Source organism: Mastigoproctus giganteus, chromosome 9 (genome assembly GCF_048544385.1).
Source record: "Mastigoproctus giganteus isolate SK-2022 chromosome 9, ASM4854438v1, whole genome shotgun sequence".
In the NCBI taxonomy this organism is placed as follows: domain Eukaryota; kingdom Metazoa; phylum Arthropoda; class Arachnida; order Uropygi; family Thelyphonidae; genus Mastigoproctus; species Mastigoproctus giganteus.
Genome location: NC_143583.1, coordinates 155,338,311 through 155,356,479, shown reverse-complemented (window position 1 = coordinate 155,356,479; position 18,169 = coordinate 155,338,311). Strand labels below are relative to the sequence as shown.

Genomic DNA, 18,169 nt, shown 5'->3' with positions numbered 1-18,169 from the left:
ACCTACGTCGATTATTGCAATGCGCCACACTGAAACAACGTCAAATCATGTAAGCAACAACTAAATTATGCGATTGACGCGCAAAACTGTTATAATAGACACGCCCGCAGCTCGGGAATACGTAACGAGTCGCCGTCAGTCACCAATCGAATGATTGTCGGGCGTTGGTCTTAAATTGGAATATTTTTTTATGTTAAATGGGGCTTGAAATTGCCGACTTCGTTATATCGAGGCTTCGTTATCAGAGGTAACGTTAACCGAGGTATGCCTGTATATGGCTGATAAAGCAAATTGGGGCATGTACAAAAAAAATATCATCAACTTCACACTGAAAACCCAAAAGTCAAAGAACCAGATCACCATCAGCGTACCATTATTCACGCCATCATTCAAGCTTGCAATGGTTTCACCAAATGCAAAAACCCCAGGCCAGGTGCGGACCCCTGGTGGTCACAGAAACTCCAAACCCTGAGGTGTGAAGTGAACCACAAACGGCACTCATTCCAAAGAGCACATAGATCCTGGCCACAAGCAGAGGTTGACTACCTTTGGCAACAATATCAGGAGAGGAACGCATGCATGGCAATGATCAGGCAGCTAAAAAAGCTCTTCTGGGAACATATGGTTTCAATGATTGGCAACACTGACCTTGGGTGGTAGTTTACAGAATTATGACTAATAAATTCCTGAGGCAAAGTTATACCCTCCACCAAGACACTGCAAGGACAGATGACCAAAACCTGGTAAAAAAAAAAGTAAAGTGCAGCCATTATCAACCCACTGCAGGATGGAAGCCTCCTCAACAATTCATGCTGAGGGAAATGGACCATAATCTGCCACGCTGGTCCAGTGCGGGTTGGCAGATCGACCGTATTCAGCAGTCAGGGGCTTGAACCCCGGTCTACTTGAGTGCTACTGCACTCCCGCTCCTGCCCACTCGGCTACGGAGGCCGGAAACCTGGTAAGACTCCATCAATAATTTTCTTGATGTGATTTTTAAGCCACTGGCAACTTTCAATATTCCACAACAAACCCAGCTCTGCCTAGAGAACTCGGCTACAATCCCACCTCAATAGAAGAACCTTTTAGTCACCGTGAGTTAACAACCACAGTACACAAACTGAAGAACAAGAAATCACTGAGCATTGATCTCCTTCAACTGGAGATTATAAAAAAGACAATAGAATACATCCCAGATCTGATCCTTAACCTGTTCAACCACTTCCCAACTGACTGGAAAACTGCTGATATCAAACTGATCCTGAAAAACCCAACTAAACCACAAAATCTTCTGGAATCCTACTGACCGATAGCTCTTCTGTCAGTCATGAGAAAAGTTTTTGAGTACCTGATCCTACAAAGACTGGAGAAGAATTACAAGGCAGCCGGACTTCCTTCCCAAAACCAATATAGCTTTAGGAGGAATCGTTCCATTGTTAATGCACTACAAAGTATTGTCACTGCTGCCAACAACTGTGATCACAAGTATTTCTTAGTTATCTCAGTCGAGTTTGCTGGGGAGTTTTGACGCATTTTGGTGGCCAAGCATCTCAGCTGGCTGAGAGAAGCCAGCCTCCCGGGAAATCTATATAAATGCCTCCAAAGCTATCTCACACAAAGCATCATTTTACTTCGAGTCCACTTCTGCCAGGTGACTCACCAAGTCTTCCATAGCTGCCCACAGGGCTCAGTTCTTGTTCCCACATTACGAACGTAGCCCTTGATGAATTCAAAGATCTAGGCAATGTTTGCACCCAGGCATACTCCGATGACTTAGTCCTGATGCTGGCCGCTGACACAATGGCTCAGCTGGAGGCTTCTGCCAACTGGGCTTTGACCACCCTGCAGGACTGGGCCAACCACAATCATTTCTCCATTTTGCCAACGAAGACTTGTTCCATTCTACTGAGAGGAACACTTGCTCCAACAAGACCTCCACAAATCAAAATTCAGGGCACTACAATTAAACTAAAGGACCAGATGAAATATCTCGGTGTCCCCCTAGACAAAACATCAGCTTCCTTTCTCATCTTACTCACATCCAAAAAAAATACAGAATTATTCAGCCCTGGTGACCAGAGTGACATGTTAGGACTGAGGCTTGAAGAAAAGAACCCTCTCACTATTCTACATTCATCCCCGCCATTACCTATGCTTCTGGCATATGGGTTAACAGAGCTGCTATAACTGCCAAAACAAAAGAAGCTGGGAACTATCCAATGATCTATCTTGCTTACCATTACCTGAGCCTGCTACACTGTCAGCACACATGCCCTACAACTGCTGGTGAGCATCCTAACCCTGGACCTGGAAGTCATGGCTGTGGTATGCTCTTCCACCTGAGAAAAGGAAACCCTACCACCTGCATGGGATTTACCCCTGGCCCTCTCAACAACTACACTGTGGAAAAGAAATGACTGCTCACCTTCCTACAGCAGGCTTGGTAAATAAGATAGACTGAATCCAGGAAAGGCAATGGACTCTTCCAGCAGGACAATTCGCTTCCCCACAGAGCCGTGGTGACTAGAACATGGTTCAAAGAGCATTCTGCAGATTTTACCACCATGGAATGGCCTTCCTGTGGAGAGTCTTTGGGATGCCGTGGAAAGGTCCGTTTGAGTTTTGGAGCCTCCACCCAAGAATGCGACAGAATTATGGACAGCAGTGCAGCAAGCATGGATGGAAATACCTGTGGAACACTTTTGTGAACTGGTGGACTCAATGCCTCGCCAAGTGACTACCCTTATCCAGGCGAAATGTGGGCCTACCTGTTAATAGGTAGGTATCCCATGATTTTTTTTGTCCATTTGGTGTACTTTCACAAAACTCGCACTTCTGGCGTTTACAGAGTTCTGTTTCATCGCACAGAGAAATAAAGGTGCAGTTGTGGGAACCCATCAGTGGTGCCCCAACCCAAACACTATGCCACTATGGAAAATCCATTATACTGTCACAGAAAACGTACAGAGAACACTTAAAATACAATTCTCCACAACTCATAATGTTACAACTATGCCAAAATCCATTTCACTTAATATTGATTTGGTTAATTTGTGTTTTCCAGTAACACATTTAATATATTAAGGGGGATCTCCCACATATATTTTATACTAATATAAGTGCATTTTGAAGAATGTATAACCTTCTTCTCTGGATACAATACATCAAGACAAGCAAAAATTAAGGGAAAAATCAGCTGCAGTATACCATGTTCCACATGGTACGGTGGACATTTATGTTAAGTCCAATATGATATACCTTATGCCAATATTTATTATAATCCGGTACTAATCTAAGGATTCTGAAATCTGATTAATGGTATGACAGAGTAATTCTTTGAAGAGTATATTATAATAAAATTTCATAAGGTATATATATAATTTTGATATTATAGATATAAATACTTAACTTTAAACTCACCAAAGGTACATCTTCCTGATCTTCATCATACAAATCTGGCAAAAGAAGGAGTTCTTCTCCATCAGAACAACATACTCCATTGGTACCAGGTGTGAAGCGAAACCCTAAGAAGTTACATTTCTCATCATCACTAAAGGTAGAAGGTTCTTCCTCCCACACATCTTCAACAATATACTTGGGCAGCAAGAAGCAAGGGTTAGGAGGGAAAAGGTTCGTGGAAGGTAGAGGGTTTGGCAGAGCATCTGCAAAACACATAATGATGCAACAAAAAATATGGCCATGCCTCTCCAATCTAGAAGCTGCTGTTATAAACTAATTTACTACATGCATTGTTATATTTCTAACTGTTATTACTAGCTGCAGCAAAGGAAAAGCATAAACTTTAATTTAACATCATGCATTTAGACCAAAATTTTCTCTGCTGCTCATGCATAAAATTAGCATAATTAAGGAAGTTAACTACCTAAAGATATTTTAATGATTTTTCATAATTCTGCCACCAATGGAGCAACCCACAGTAGAATAAAATAATAATAATGATAATAACAATAAAAAAACTACAAGCATGCACAGCTCCATCACCAAATTTAAAATTGTAATGATATCATAGCTGCAACTTAGTTTATATAAACAAAATTGTTTATCACTACTATATTAAAGATTACTGACATGCATTTGGATAGGGAATGCTTACCTAACTTATCTATATTACAAATGTGATTCAAAAAGTAATGCTAGTTTATTTAATATTTAAAACTTACAGTCATTAAAAACATTTAGTTTATTTCATTTCAGTAGCTAATAAATCTGTTTTTGTAGTCAAATTTAAAATTTCCCACATGCAGAATGAGCAGTTATATAAAAAGATTTCTCCCTTACAAGACTGCACCAAGGTTAAGCAGCACTCAGTAATTCATTTTTTAAAATGCTAAAGGAGTAGAGCCTTAAAAGTTTACAAAAGGGCACAAATGTTTAAGTGGTTGAATAAGTATAAAACTTAAGTGTGTTGATAGATCACCATTATAAATTCCAAAACTGCCAGAGTAAAGGACTATTTTGAAATATCAAAAAACCTCTGCACATTAAACAGCTAATAAACTGAATATCAGCATAGAAGTGCACATTGTATCATTCACAATAATCATGATCACAGGAAAAATAAATATTCTCAGTCTACCTTTAAGTCACAATTTAACAGATATTAAGAAGCTTCAAATAAGAAAAATACTGCCAAAGCACATAGCCTGCAATCGCTGTTTGCCAGTGGTCCGTTTATTTGAAGATTCTTAATATCTGGTGAACTTTTACTGGATGACCAGATCAAGAATATTTATTTCCCCCAAGGCAATTCTGTAGAAAACAATCATATAGAAAGCATATACCAAAAGGCAATAGCGGACTGAAAAACGAAAGGAATCAACCATTCTGGCTGACTTTGTATCTCTGGTAACAGACTCAATGATCCTAAACTGATTTCTGATAAGCTAACAAATATTTTGCACTTATATTCGTATATGAATATGTTTTTAAACTTCAGGATACCAGTGGTCTAACTAATATTAATTTGGAGTTGTTGATTTTATAACGTATAAGGGACTAGAAGTGAACTTATTACAATTAAAAGTGAACAAGGTACCAAAAGTTAGCACAATCTAACCACTGATAGAAACAATGGATAGATTCTTTCAATGAATTCACTGATAAAAGCAGCAAAAGAGGCCATCAAACCATTAGTTATTATACTGGTTCAGTGGCATAGCTACCATGTAGGCAGGCAAGGCAATTGCCTCCGAGCCCGGGCACTTTAGGGGCCCGACGTCTTTGGCTGTCTCCTGTTTTTGCAATTTTCATTGATTAAGTAGGGGCCCCGAACATGTTCTTTGCCTCCGGCCCAAAAAAGGGTAGCTACACTACTGTACAGGATCGTTTGTATATTCAGCATAATAACCAAAAACTCTATGAATACCTCTGCTATTTACTTGGGGAATGTTGTTATTTGGTTTTTAGGAGCATTAACAACTAAGGCCGTATTGCTCCGGGGATATGCAGTGGTCATTCCCTAACCTTTCCGCATCCTCTGTATTTAGTGGTCATGGGCTCAAACCCCAGTCTAAACAAGAAGCGTGTGATATGCACTGCTGCTCCTGCCCACCTGGCTACAGAGGTGCCTTACTTGGGGGATTCACAGACTAATAGATTAACAATAGCCGCAGGCAAAGGAGGAAATGATTCTTGCACTGCTTCTATTGGAATGAGCAGCGGCCTGGAAAGCAAGTTCCTGGGGATTTCAGGTACTGCTGGGAGTCATAAAACAAGTAAATAGATGGGCTATGTTAGAGTAACTAAGAGTAAAAACAGGTACTTGTATGTACACCAATGCTAAGAGTATGGTAAATAAATTTGATGAATTTGAAGTGCTAGTCAAGACATCGAAAGCGGATATTATAGAGATATCAGAGATGTAGTGTCACACAGATATAAGGAATGCAAAATTGGAATTTGGGGAGTACAATGTGTACAGAAATGATAGGAAGGGAGGAGGGGTTATGGTGTTAGTTAAGAAACACAAAATCTCAGGCAGCACATCCAGTTGACATGGGTGGACAGTGCAATGTTAAGTCAGTTTGGTGTGACAAATGCACTGGGAAAGCAAAAATGAGGGTAGGAGTTTGTTATAGGCCTAATGACTCTGATGAGCACAATGAACAATTATACAGAGAAATAGAGTGGGCCAGTAAATCAGTGTCTTATAATGGGGGATTTTAACTTCCCAGATATACACTGGGATTTTAACTTCCTAGATATACACTGGAACTTGTGGATTGGTCACTAGCACACTAGCAAGGCTTTTGTGGATTTATTGGATGATTGTTTTCTACAGTAGCAAGTTAGAGAAGCAACAAGGGGGAGTAACACTCTTGATCTGATTATTAGCAGTGATTATCAGTAGTCTTACATTAAGAATTTACAGATAAAGGAACCACTAGGTGGTAGTGGTCACAGTGTACTGATGTGGGATTTACTTAAAGATATAATTACCATCAGGAGTGAAGGGAAGGGCTTTTGCTTTCGTCAAGGTGACTACAGTGGTCTCAGAGATTTTTTAAATTCTATACAGTGGGACCAACTGATGTGTTACCAAAAGAAAATTCTAAATGGGAAGCATTCAAGGAAGTAATCTTAGAAGCTACTATGCTTTTTGTTCCAACTAAGAAATACTGTTCTAGGTTTAAGCCCAAATGGAAGTCAGATGAATCAATGAGACTCGTGGCAGAGAAGAAAAATGCATGGGATGCATATCAAATTATCAGAATGACACAGAAGCTTAGTGTAGATATAAGCTAGTCTGTAATCAAGTCACAAAGGAGGTTAGGCAAGCAAAGGCAGATTATGAGAAATCTTTGGCAAAGGATGCAAAGACATTTTTACTTATATAAACTCTAAAAGGAACAGGATGAATCAGATTGGTGCACTTGATATCAATGGTTTGGCTGTAGATGATCATTATCAGATAGTTGCCAAACTAATGAGTATTTTGCATCTACATTCACACATGAAGAGTTATTCAAGGAGGAGAGGGCCAGATGTTTATAAAACTCTAACAGGGAGTTAAATGATTTTGTAATAACTGGGAGCAAAGTGGAGGAGAAATTGTTGAAGTTAAACATAAGGAAGGCACCAGAGGTGGATAGGATCTATCCAGTTACATTAAAGGAGGTGGCAAAGGAAGTAAGCAAACCCTTAGCCATAATTATGAGAGCATTCTTGGACTCATGGGGAAGTGCCCACGGGCTGGAGATGTGCAAATGTATATCTGATTCACAAAGGGGGATCAAAGGGTGACATGAGTAATTACAGACCTGTTAGTTGGACTTCTCTACCAGGGAAAATAATGAAGTTGCTGGTTAAAGAAGCATTGCAGGATCATCTAGACAAGACAGCAGTAATAATTCAGACACAGCATGGGTTTGTTAATGGGAAGTCTTGTCTGACCGAATTGATTGGGTACTATGACATAGTCACAAAAGAACTAGATGCAAAAAATAATTTTGATATCATATACTTGGATTTCAGGAAAGCTTTTGATAATGTTGCACGTGGAACACTACTATATAAATTGGAGCAGTGTGGCATTAAGGACAAGTTGCTACAATGAATAAAAGGATGGTTGAGTGGAAGAAGACAGAGAGTGGTAATCAATGGATATTACTCTTCGTGGGCTAATGTTATTAGTGATGTCCCTCATGGTTTCAGTGTTGGGTCCATTGTTGTTTTGTATATTTATCAATGATATTGATGAAGGTATATCAAGCTTAATGACAAATTTTACAGATGATACAAAGGTTGGCAGGATTGTTAATAACAGTAATAACAGTATGCTGCTGCAACAGGATCTAGAAAAGTTTGGCAGATGGGTTGAGAAATGGCAACTGAAGTTTAACATTGACAAATGCGAAGTACTGCATATGAGTAGCAGTAGCTCCAGAGAAATGTACCAACTGAGTAGTGTTACGCTCAGGGTAGTAGAGAATGAAAGAGACTTGGGGGGTAATTTTGCAGTCAGATATGAAGTTTTCTGAGCAGTGCAGACAGGGGCCAGAGTAGGTCAAGGGGTCTTGTCAATGATATACAGGAATTTTGCAAGCAGGGATAAGGAGGTGATTAATCCCTTGTATAAGGCAATGGTAAGGCCACACCTTGAGTACTGCATACAGGTCTGGAAGCCTAATTTTAGGAAGGATGTAGAGCTGCTAGAACAAGTACAGAGAAGGGAAACAAGACTGGTGAGGGGAACAAAAGGGTACTCTTACAAAGAAAGGCTTAAGTTCTGCAAATTGCAGTGTCTTGAGACTAGGCACCTACGAGGATATCTGAATAAGGTGTATAAGGCCTTGAATGGATTGAGCAGGCTCAATGCTGATGAGATGCTTCCTTTTGCTTAGATTACAAACCTGAGAGGGCATAGATTCAAACTGAGGAAAGACAGTTATAGAATATATGTACAAAAATTTGCTTTTAGCCAGCAGATAGTTGATTGTCGGAACAAACTTCGATCTTTTGTTGTGGAAGTTGATAGCTTAAATAAATTCAATGCAGAACTAGACAAACATTTGGAACGAAGGGATCGGTGAAATGGGAAGGGTTTTTTTTTTTTTTTTTTTTTGACTGATGCTGTATAAGCTTGCTTTCTTACATCATATGCCTCTATTAATGCTAATGCTAAAGACAACTCAAAGGGCAAAATAAGTAACTATATATATCAGTAAGTCTGACTTCTGTGCAGGAAAGAGTCCTTAGTTAAGGATGCAATACAGAATTATCTACCCAGAAACAGAATTACAAGGAAATTACAGTGTAGATTTGTTAAATGAAGTTCGTGTCTGACTTTTAATTAGCTACTATGAGGTTATCACAAATGAACTGGATAATTTTGTCATCATCTTATTAATATTATTAAGGGCAAATGATGCAAGGAAGTAAAATTTTTCTGCATAAGCCAAAAAAAATACATAACAAAAATAATAAATAAATCAAATGATAATAAAATATTCATAATATTCGTTTAACATATTCCAACAAGGAATAACATATTCCAACAAGGAAACCATCCAATTCTGCTTTTAATTCATTCAGATTCACTGCCTCCACCACATTTGACAACTGATTCTAATACTTAGTAACCCCTGCCCACAAGTCAGCTCCATGAGATCCAATCCTCTGTAATTCTCTATATTGTATCTATGTCCTCTGGTTCTATCTCACCTATGAGGGAGAGATGAGAATGAAGCCACTTAAACCCCTTCAGCACTTTATAAACCTTGATCAAATCCCCCCAAGAAATCCATTTGTTAAACCCCACAGTCCCCCCCCCAAGATACTCTCCATATTGTGCATCAATTTGCACTTGTGACCAATCACCTTGTGATCAATTTGCACTTGTGACCAATGGTTGTCTTGCCTTGAATCCTCTCCAAAGTCTTTTTTAGGTGAGGTCTCCATAGCTGAATACCATATTCCAAATACAGGTCTAACCATTATCTTGTATAGCAAGATAATGACATCCTCATCCCCGCTGGCAAGGTCCTATAAATCATTTACAGAATAAGATGTGCTTGGCTTAGTGCCTCTTCCCCTGGCCCATATGTGACTCCAGGATTTCTGCTCTCCAAATGCACAACCTACATCCAGAAGTATTAAACTCTAAAATTTTTTTCCGTTTTTTTGGATTATGTATGCAACCTATCCATATAATTTTGAAGCACCATGGTCCGGCATGAATTGTTAACCATCCTTCCCTCCTTCAAAACATCTGCAAACTTTTTTTGACAGCTTCCCCTGGATACTCTCATCAATATCATATATGAAAACTGGAAATGGAGGGTGCCCCTACTTGTTACGCTGACCCACTCTGAAGACTGACCATTTACAACAACTCTCTATCTCTTATCTTTGAGCCACTTTACAATCCATCATAGAATCTTACCAATAATTCCAACTTCTTCCAGTTTATATACCAGCCTTCCATGAACCTTATATTCCATTATATGGCAACTTTATATTTCAGTGAAGCTTTTTAATACAGTCCCATATGACTAGTTGTATGAAATGAAGCAATGTGTATAAAGGAAGTGTCAAGTGGTAGGAGATGGAAAGTCATTATAAATAGCCGCTGCTCTTAACAAATTAATAACATGAATGGGATATCATAACGTTTGGTCTGGGCCCCCTTTACTGTTTCTAATATAATGATACTAATGTGGTTTAATGTCCAAGTTTACTTGGTGACACAAAGGTAGGCAGGTAGTTAATGATAAAAATTAATGGCAGTGCAGACAAGCTGTTAGAACAGCACATGGCATTCTGTTAATGACATACAGGAACTTTTCCATCAGGGAAAAGGAAGTGATTATCCCTTTGTATAAGGCAATAGTTTGGCTGCATCCTGAGTACTGCTTACAGGTTTGGAAGCCTCATTTTAAGAAAGATGCGGATCTCTTAGAACAGGTGCAGAGAACAACCATATTAGTCAAGCACACAAAGGGGTTAGTAATTTTTTCCGAAAAGACTTCAATTCTGCAAATTTCAGCACTTGGAAAGATTTATTTAAGGCATTACATGGATTTTTTTTTTTTGTTTCTTAAGTGAGGGGAGTCCCAAGGCAGACTATGGGAAACCCACTTGTTTATGTACGTTACTGTACCCAGCAAGGCTGTTCCATGTTATGTTACACATCTATATTTTGATCCATAGCAGAGTATAATATATAAGTTATCACACATAGGTTAGTGCCAATCCATACTCAGTACAGAACTCAGTAATCAATGAATACAAATCAACAAATTAGGAATGTAGCATTTTATCCAACATGGTGCAGCACAAGGAGCTACATCATAAACTACTATTATACCCTCCAAATTGCAGCACAAGGAACTGCTTAAACTGATTACCATACGTTCTATATTGCAATACAAGGAACTGCATTTTAACTGATTATCACCTGTTATCAATATGCACAGCACATGAACTGTATATCCTCTAACAACTGTTATCCTGCAGACAGCACCATGAGCTGCATCCACACGAATTCATGATCCACATTACCATAAATTCACAACACCATGAAATGTGTGTGGAAGGAACTATAATCCACCATGTATTCTACTACATTCATTGACATATATAATAATCTCCACCATACCCATCCAAAAGCTTGTTCCATTACTTTCCAATGGTGTTGCCCACAAAATTCTTGTGTCATTTAACTTTTTTAGCTAGCCTAGGCAATCTTTCATAACCAAACTAAGCTGTTACAGGAAGACTTCAAATATTCTTCCGTTTCAGATCACCTACATACCAGGTAGAGCAACTACATATCAATGTCTCCCTATTGTAATGTGTTTGCATATTTTTTTCCTGATAAAAAAGGAGCAGGGCAGGCAGCATCCCACCTTTTAACTCAGAATTTGATCACACATCCAATTGTACTGCATAAACTACATTCTGTTCTGAGTTTTCAACTATTATGATTTTTCTAGCTAGCTATGTAAGTAAAACTTCCTGGTTTTCATTACTATATGATGTAAAGATACTTCTTATTGTAAAACCCTGAAGCTGCAGTAATACTCTTCTTCTTTTGAAAATTTCAACGTCCATACATTGAAATTACTTGAATGCCTCTCCTCTTTTCAAAACACACTCCTCTTTGCCCTCTTCCCATGTGCCAGTTTCTTAAATCCTTGAAATTTCCAGATCCTTGAAATTCTGAGATCTACATAATCAATGCAACATAGCCCCATGTTTCCCTGTCTCCACAATGACACCTATCATTGATTGTTATTCCCAGCTCATACAAATGGATTGAGTAAACTTTCAATGATGATAGTATTCTTACTCTTTCTCACATAACACACACAAAGGGACATAAATTTAAATTGAAAACGGGAGGCTGTTGGATATATGTGTGAAAATTTGCTTTTGTCCAGAGAAACTGATTATTGGAACAAAGTTTCACCACCATACCCATCCAGAAGTTAGTGTTGAGCCTTCTGTTTAAAAAAAATTTTAGGAAGAATTAGATATATTATTAGAGAAGATGGACAAATTAGGTGGGTAAGGGTTGTTTTTTTTTTTTTTTTTTGGCTAATGTATAAGCTTGCTTTTTTACAACATTTGTCATTACTACTACAATTAATAAATGAAATATGCTACTTCAAAAAAGATCTGGATAAATTATATGAATGGACTGAGAAATGACAATTTAGGTATAACACAGTAAAATGTATCATCTTGATTTAAGCAGTACTAACCCTAGAGTAACACACCATTTTGGCAGTGCCAAACTCAAGACAGCTTATGCTCAAATGCTGATAACTAAAAGGACTTGAAGAAACAATATAGTTTGATATGAAATTGGTTTTAGCATTAGCATTAGTAGAGGCATATGATGCAAGAAAGCAAGCTTATGCAGCATCAGCCAAAAAAAAAAAAAAAACACGCTCCCATTTCACCCCTCCGTTCTTTCCAAATACCTGTTCAGCTCAGCCTTAAATTTATTTAGGCTATCAACTTCCACAACAAAGGATGGAAGTCAGTTCCATCAACCAACTACCCGCTGGCTAAAGGCAAGCTTCCACACATCTATCCTACATCTGTCTTTCCTCAATTTGAATTTATGCCCTCTCAGGTGATTATTCTGAGCAAGAGAGCAAGAGGAAGAATCCCATCAGCATTGAGCATGCTCAAACCATTCAAGGCTTTATACACCTCAATCAGATCACCTCACAGGTTCCTAGTCTCCAGACACTGTAATTTGCAAAATTTAAGCCTTTCTTCATAAGAGCAACCCTTCGTTCTATTCACTAATCTTGTTGCCCTTCTCCGTACTCGTTCCGACAGCTCTACATCCTTCATAAAATGAGGCCTCCAGACCTATATACAGTACTCAAGGTGTGGCCTAACCACTGCCTTATACAAGGGGATAATCACCTCCTTATCCCTGCTAGAAAAATTCCTGTATATCATTGACAAGACACTGTGAGCTACTCTTGCACACCGTCTGCACAGCTCAGAAAACTGAATATCTGCCTGCACAATTACCCCTAGGTCCTTTTCGTTCTCTACCACTCTCAGTGTAGTAACACAGAGTTGATACGTCACTCTGGGGTTACTGCTTCCCATGTGTAGTACTTTACATTTGTCAATGTTAAACTTAATTTGCCACCTCTCGGCACATCTGCTCAACTTTTCTAGATCCTGTTGCAGCAGCGTACTGTCATTAGTGTTCTTAACAACCCTGCCAACCTTCATATCGTCTGCAAACTTGGATATTAGGCTTGATATACCATCATCAATATCATTTATAAATACAGAAAACAACAACAGACCCAACACTGAACCCTGAGGGACTTCACTAATAACATTAGTCCATGATGAGCAGTGTCCATTGATTACCACTCTCTGTTTTCACACACTCAACCATCCCTTTATCCATGGCAGCAATTTGCCTCCAATGCCACACTGCTCCAATTTGTTCAGCAGTCTTCCATGTGCAACAGTATCAAAAGCCTTTCTAAGATCCAAATATATGATATCAAAGTTATTCCCTGCATCCAGTTCCTTTGTGACCACATCATAATATCCAATCAAATTGGTCAGGCAAGACTTTCCCTTAACAAAACAATGCTGTGTCCAAGCTATAACTGAAGTCTTGTCTAGATGATCCTGCAGTGTTTCTGTCTAGATGATCCTGCAGTGCTTCTTTAACCAGTGTCTCCATTAATTTTCCTGGAACAGAAGTTAAACTAACAGGTCTATAATTACTTGTCGCCCTTTGATCCTCCTTTGTGAATTGGGGTCACATTTGCACATCTCCAGTCCATGGATACCTCACCCTGAGTCCAAAGAAACTCTCGTAATTATGGCTAAGGGTTTGCCATCTTCCTTTGCTGCCTCCTTTAATTTTTTTTTTTTTTTTTTTTTTTTTTTTTTGGCAGTTGTTGGTGCATCAGCTTCTGCGGCCATAATGCACCTCCCAAGGTTTTTGCAGTACACTGATCCAAGCCCGAGGCGGGATTCGAACCCGCGACCTTTGGGTTGCCAGGCAGGCACTTTACCCACCTGGCTAGCCCGGTCGGCTCTTCCTTTAATATGACTGGATAGACCCGTCCACCCAGGTGCCTTTTTTATGTTTATATTCAACAATTTCCCCCCCACTTTCCTCTCAGTTATTACAAAATCATCTAGCTCACTGCCAGAGTTTAAATCACCTCTGGCATTTCCCTCCCTGAATAACTCCTCGTGGGTGAATGTAGATGCAAAATACTCATTTAGTTTGTTAGCCACCTGAGCAGGATCATCAACAGTTGATCCATCAATATCCAGTGGACCAATCTGATTCACCCCTTCCTTCTAGAGTTTACATAAGTAAAGAACTCTTTGCTGTTTTTCTTTGCATCCCTTGCCAAAGATTTCTCGTACTCTGCCTTCGCCTGCCTAACCTCCTTTGTAACTTGGTTACAGATCAACTTGTATCTATCATAGGCTTCTGTGTCATGTGTTAATTTGTATGTATCCCATGCATTTTTCTTCTCTGCCATATGCCTCATTAGTTCATCTGACATCCATTTAGGCCCAAACCTTGAACAGTATTTCTTAGTTGGTATGTAAAGCCTAGTAGCTTCCAAGATAAGTTCTTTGAATGCTTCCCATTTTGCATTTGCTGTTGGTAACATCATCAGTTGGTCCCACTGTATAGAATTTAAATACTGTCTCAGTCCATCGTAGTCACCTTTACGAAAGCAATAACCCTTCCCTTTACCCTTAATGGTAGTTACCTCTTTGAGTAAATCCCACTTCAGAACACTGTGATCACTACCACCTAGTGGTTCCTTTATCTGCAGATTCTTAATGCATGAAGAATCATTACTGATAATCAGATCAAGAGTATTACTCCCTCTAGTTGCTTCCCAAACATGCTGATGTAGAAAACAATCGTCCAATAAATCCACAAAAGCCTTGCTAGTGTGAGAGTGACCAACCCACAAATTCCATTCAATATCTGGGGAATTAAAATCCCCCATTATAAGACTCTCTGATTTACTGGCCCACTCTATTTCCCTGTACAGTTTCTTATTATACTCATCAGAGTCATTAGGCCTATAACACACTCCTACTCTTAATTTTGATCTCCCAATGCTTATGTCATGCCAAACTGACTCGACACTGCACTGTCCAGCGATGTCGACTGGCTTCACTTTCTTGGATTTTATATGTTTCTTAACTAATAGCATAACCCCTTACCCCCTTCCTATCCTGTCTATCTTTTCTGTACACATTGTACTCCCCAAATTCCAGTTCTGCATTCCTTATATCTGTGTGACACCACGTCTCTGATTTAAGCAATACCTCAAATTCATCAAATTTATTTACCAAACTCCTAGCATTGGGGTACATGCAAGTATACATGCACCTGTTCCTATTCTTAGCTGCCCTAACACAACCCATGTGTTTACTTGTACCACAATGACTCCTAGCAGTCTCTGAAATACCCTGCATCTTGTTTTCCAGACTGTTGCTCATTCCAATAGAAGCAGTGCAAGAATCACTTTCACCTCTGCCAGTGGCTACTGTTAATCTATTAGTTTTCCGACCCGCCTAACACTACCTCGATAGCATCAGCAAATATTCTTGCACCCTTTCTATTTAAGTGTATCCCATCCCTATAGATGCAATCTCTCCTATTAACAAGTACAGACCAGGCTGAAAAAAATTCTACCCCTTGAACCTTGCACAATCTTTCCAGGGCCGAATTGATCGCCAAGGCTCTCATCATATACTCCCTCCTGTCGTGTCTGGACAGAATTGCAAATACTTTCAAATTCAACCCTAATTCTCGGCTTTTTTTCAACAGTGACCTGTACTTGTTAAGTAATTTTGCTGGTCTCCTACTCTTAATATCATTAGTGCCAATGTGTACAACAATATTACCTTTTGTGCCCTTAAAAATGATATCCGCTCTACAACGTCATCAACCTTTGCCCCTGGCAGACATACCCTGGTCCTGTTCCACCTATCCTTTTTACATAGCATGTTCCCCGTTTCCCTGACAATAGAGTTACCAACAACTACTAGTTCCTGTGGGACTAGCGCATTCTGCCTTGGGGGTTGCCGCTGTGTTGGTGATGATCAAGTGCAAGCTCTGACGTTGATGTGGGCAGGTGAGAGCTTGATGGGCCCCTCAATTTAGATCCTTCAAGGGCATCCACCCTGTCCTTCAAGCTCTCATATAGGCTCATAACAACGCTGAGTTGTCGCTTCATATCCTCACATTCCTTACATCGCGCACCCTTGGCAATATCATGTCCCGTACCTGATTGCTCCACAGACATCAAGCAATCAGTGCATTTTAAAAGGCTGTGATTCAGAGGGCAACTGCCCCCCTCAGTTCTCCCCTGAGCCACAACACTCCATTTAGCTTGAGCCTTTTGCTTTGCTGCTCTGAGTCATGATTTCGATTCAATTTCAATAAAATTTCAATTTCAGTACAAAATTATAACCCTAAACTTGTATCCCAATGCAGTTGTAACACTATATATCTATATATATTTTTTTAGTATCAAGTATTATCTTCGAGTTTCTTTATATAACTCCGTATCAAGTTATGTATTAATTAATTATGTTACGTTTGTAAAATCTAAGTCGTTATATGTGTTTAGTTAAAAAGTACAATTTAATTGACAATGAAGTTCAACAAGATTAATAAATTTTACTGATTAATTGATAATATTATAATTTTACTGATTAATTGAAAATATTATAATTTTACTGATTAATTGATAATATTATATACTATACTAAGCTAATGCTATCTTGTTCGGGATATAACATATCGTATAACGATGGCGGAAAGTTACGAACGGTACGGACACTTTAGTATTAATTAACTTCCAAAATCTCGCTGTCTCAATTCAGAATAAACCAAAGATCTTGACTAGGTCTATACGCTACGTATAGAAAATAATTTAATATAACAATTAGTTGATAAAGTGGCTAAATATAGCTAAAAAACTTCCTGTTCGCTGGCTCTGCAAAATTTGTAAAACACATGGATTGGAAACCCTTACCGAAATCTCTATCTAGGTTAAAATTTAAACTAAGTATCGTAACTAGGAACATAAAGCTACTCTAGAAAATTAGTTAATATGCCAATTTAAGTTAATAAAACAGAAAAAACTTCTCTATTTTCCTGAGCTAACTTTACTGTGTAAGCTGATAGGACAGCTAATGGGATTCTGTAAATGATGTATAGGAACTTTGCCAGGAGAGATATGTTTATTCCATTATATAAAACAATGGTTAGGCAACATCTGAAAATTGCAAACCCATTTTAAGAAAGACGTTGACTTGTTGGAATGAGTGCAGAGAAAAGGGATATTCTTATCAAGGAAGACTTGATTTCTTTAAATTGACAGGTTTGAAAAACCCACACATACAGGTAACCTGATAAATGTATTTTAACACTTTTTTAGGTTTGAGTAAACTAAATGCTGAGAGCATCTTTGCATTTGATCACATGATATACACAAATGAAAAGAAGTCTAATTAAGAGAGGATAATTGGAGAATAAATGTTCAAAAATTTTCCTTTACTCAAAGAGTGACTGCCTGTTAGATAAACCTGTAACTTTCACCTACTCTTGTGGTGCTTAGAAATTTATCTGAATTTCAAGATAAACTGGAAAGAAACAGATATATAAAGTGAGAGGAAAGTGACAGTGTTCACCTTCAGTACTAATACTACTTTTTATGGAAAGTTTGTTTTCAATGAATTTCAAAGTTTTTGATTAACCAATGAGAAGAAACATATGTATTCTTGCAAAAATACTGTGTCCACATGACACCTTTACAACCAGGAATAAATAAAATCTCCAAATGGGGGACATAATAATTTAAAAAATTTTTTTGCATATTGTAAAGCAAGTGAAAAATTTATTACAATAGTTTCTTTTTTGTGGGTGACTGCAGGTTACTGACAAAAAATCAGCAAATGAAAATGATATGACCCCAGAAGAAGGAGAAACAACCAGAATCCAGGCATGCAAACATAAGTGCTGAGGATATGGAACAAATCTGAGAATCATTTCTGCACAGCTCTCAGAAATCCACTGCACACATGTAGCTGAAACTTGCAGATTCCACAAGATGCTACACAGGCACTTATGGCTGCATGTGTACAGGGTTCAACTTGTACA

The 18,169-nt window shown here is 38.6% G+C and overlaps 1 protein-coding gene across 3 annotated transcripts in view; it reads right to left on the bottom strand.

The window, feature by feature from the left end:
- Positions 1 to 18,169, bottom strand: part of LOC150080831 (DNA (cytosine-5)-methyltransferase 3A-like) — a 945,959-nt gene that overhangs the window by 759,033 nt on the left and 168,757 nt on the right. For all 3 annotated transcript variants that reach the window (XM_090382019.1, XM_090382022.1, XM_090382023.1), the window contains one exon: positions 3,421 to 3,524. In XM_090382019.1, the coding sequence (XP_090238145.1) occupies positions 3,421 to 3,524 (104 nt within the window). The remainder of the gene's footprint in view (positions 1 to 3,420; positions 3,525 to 18,169) is intronic.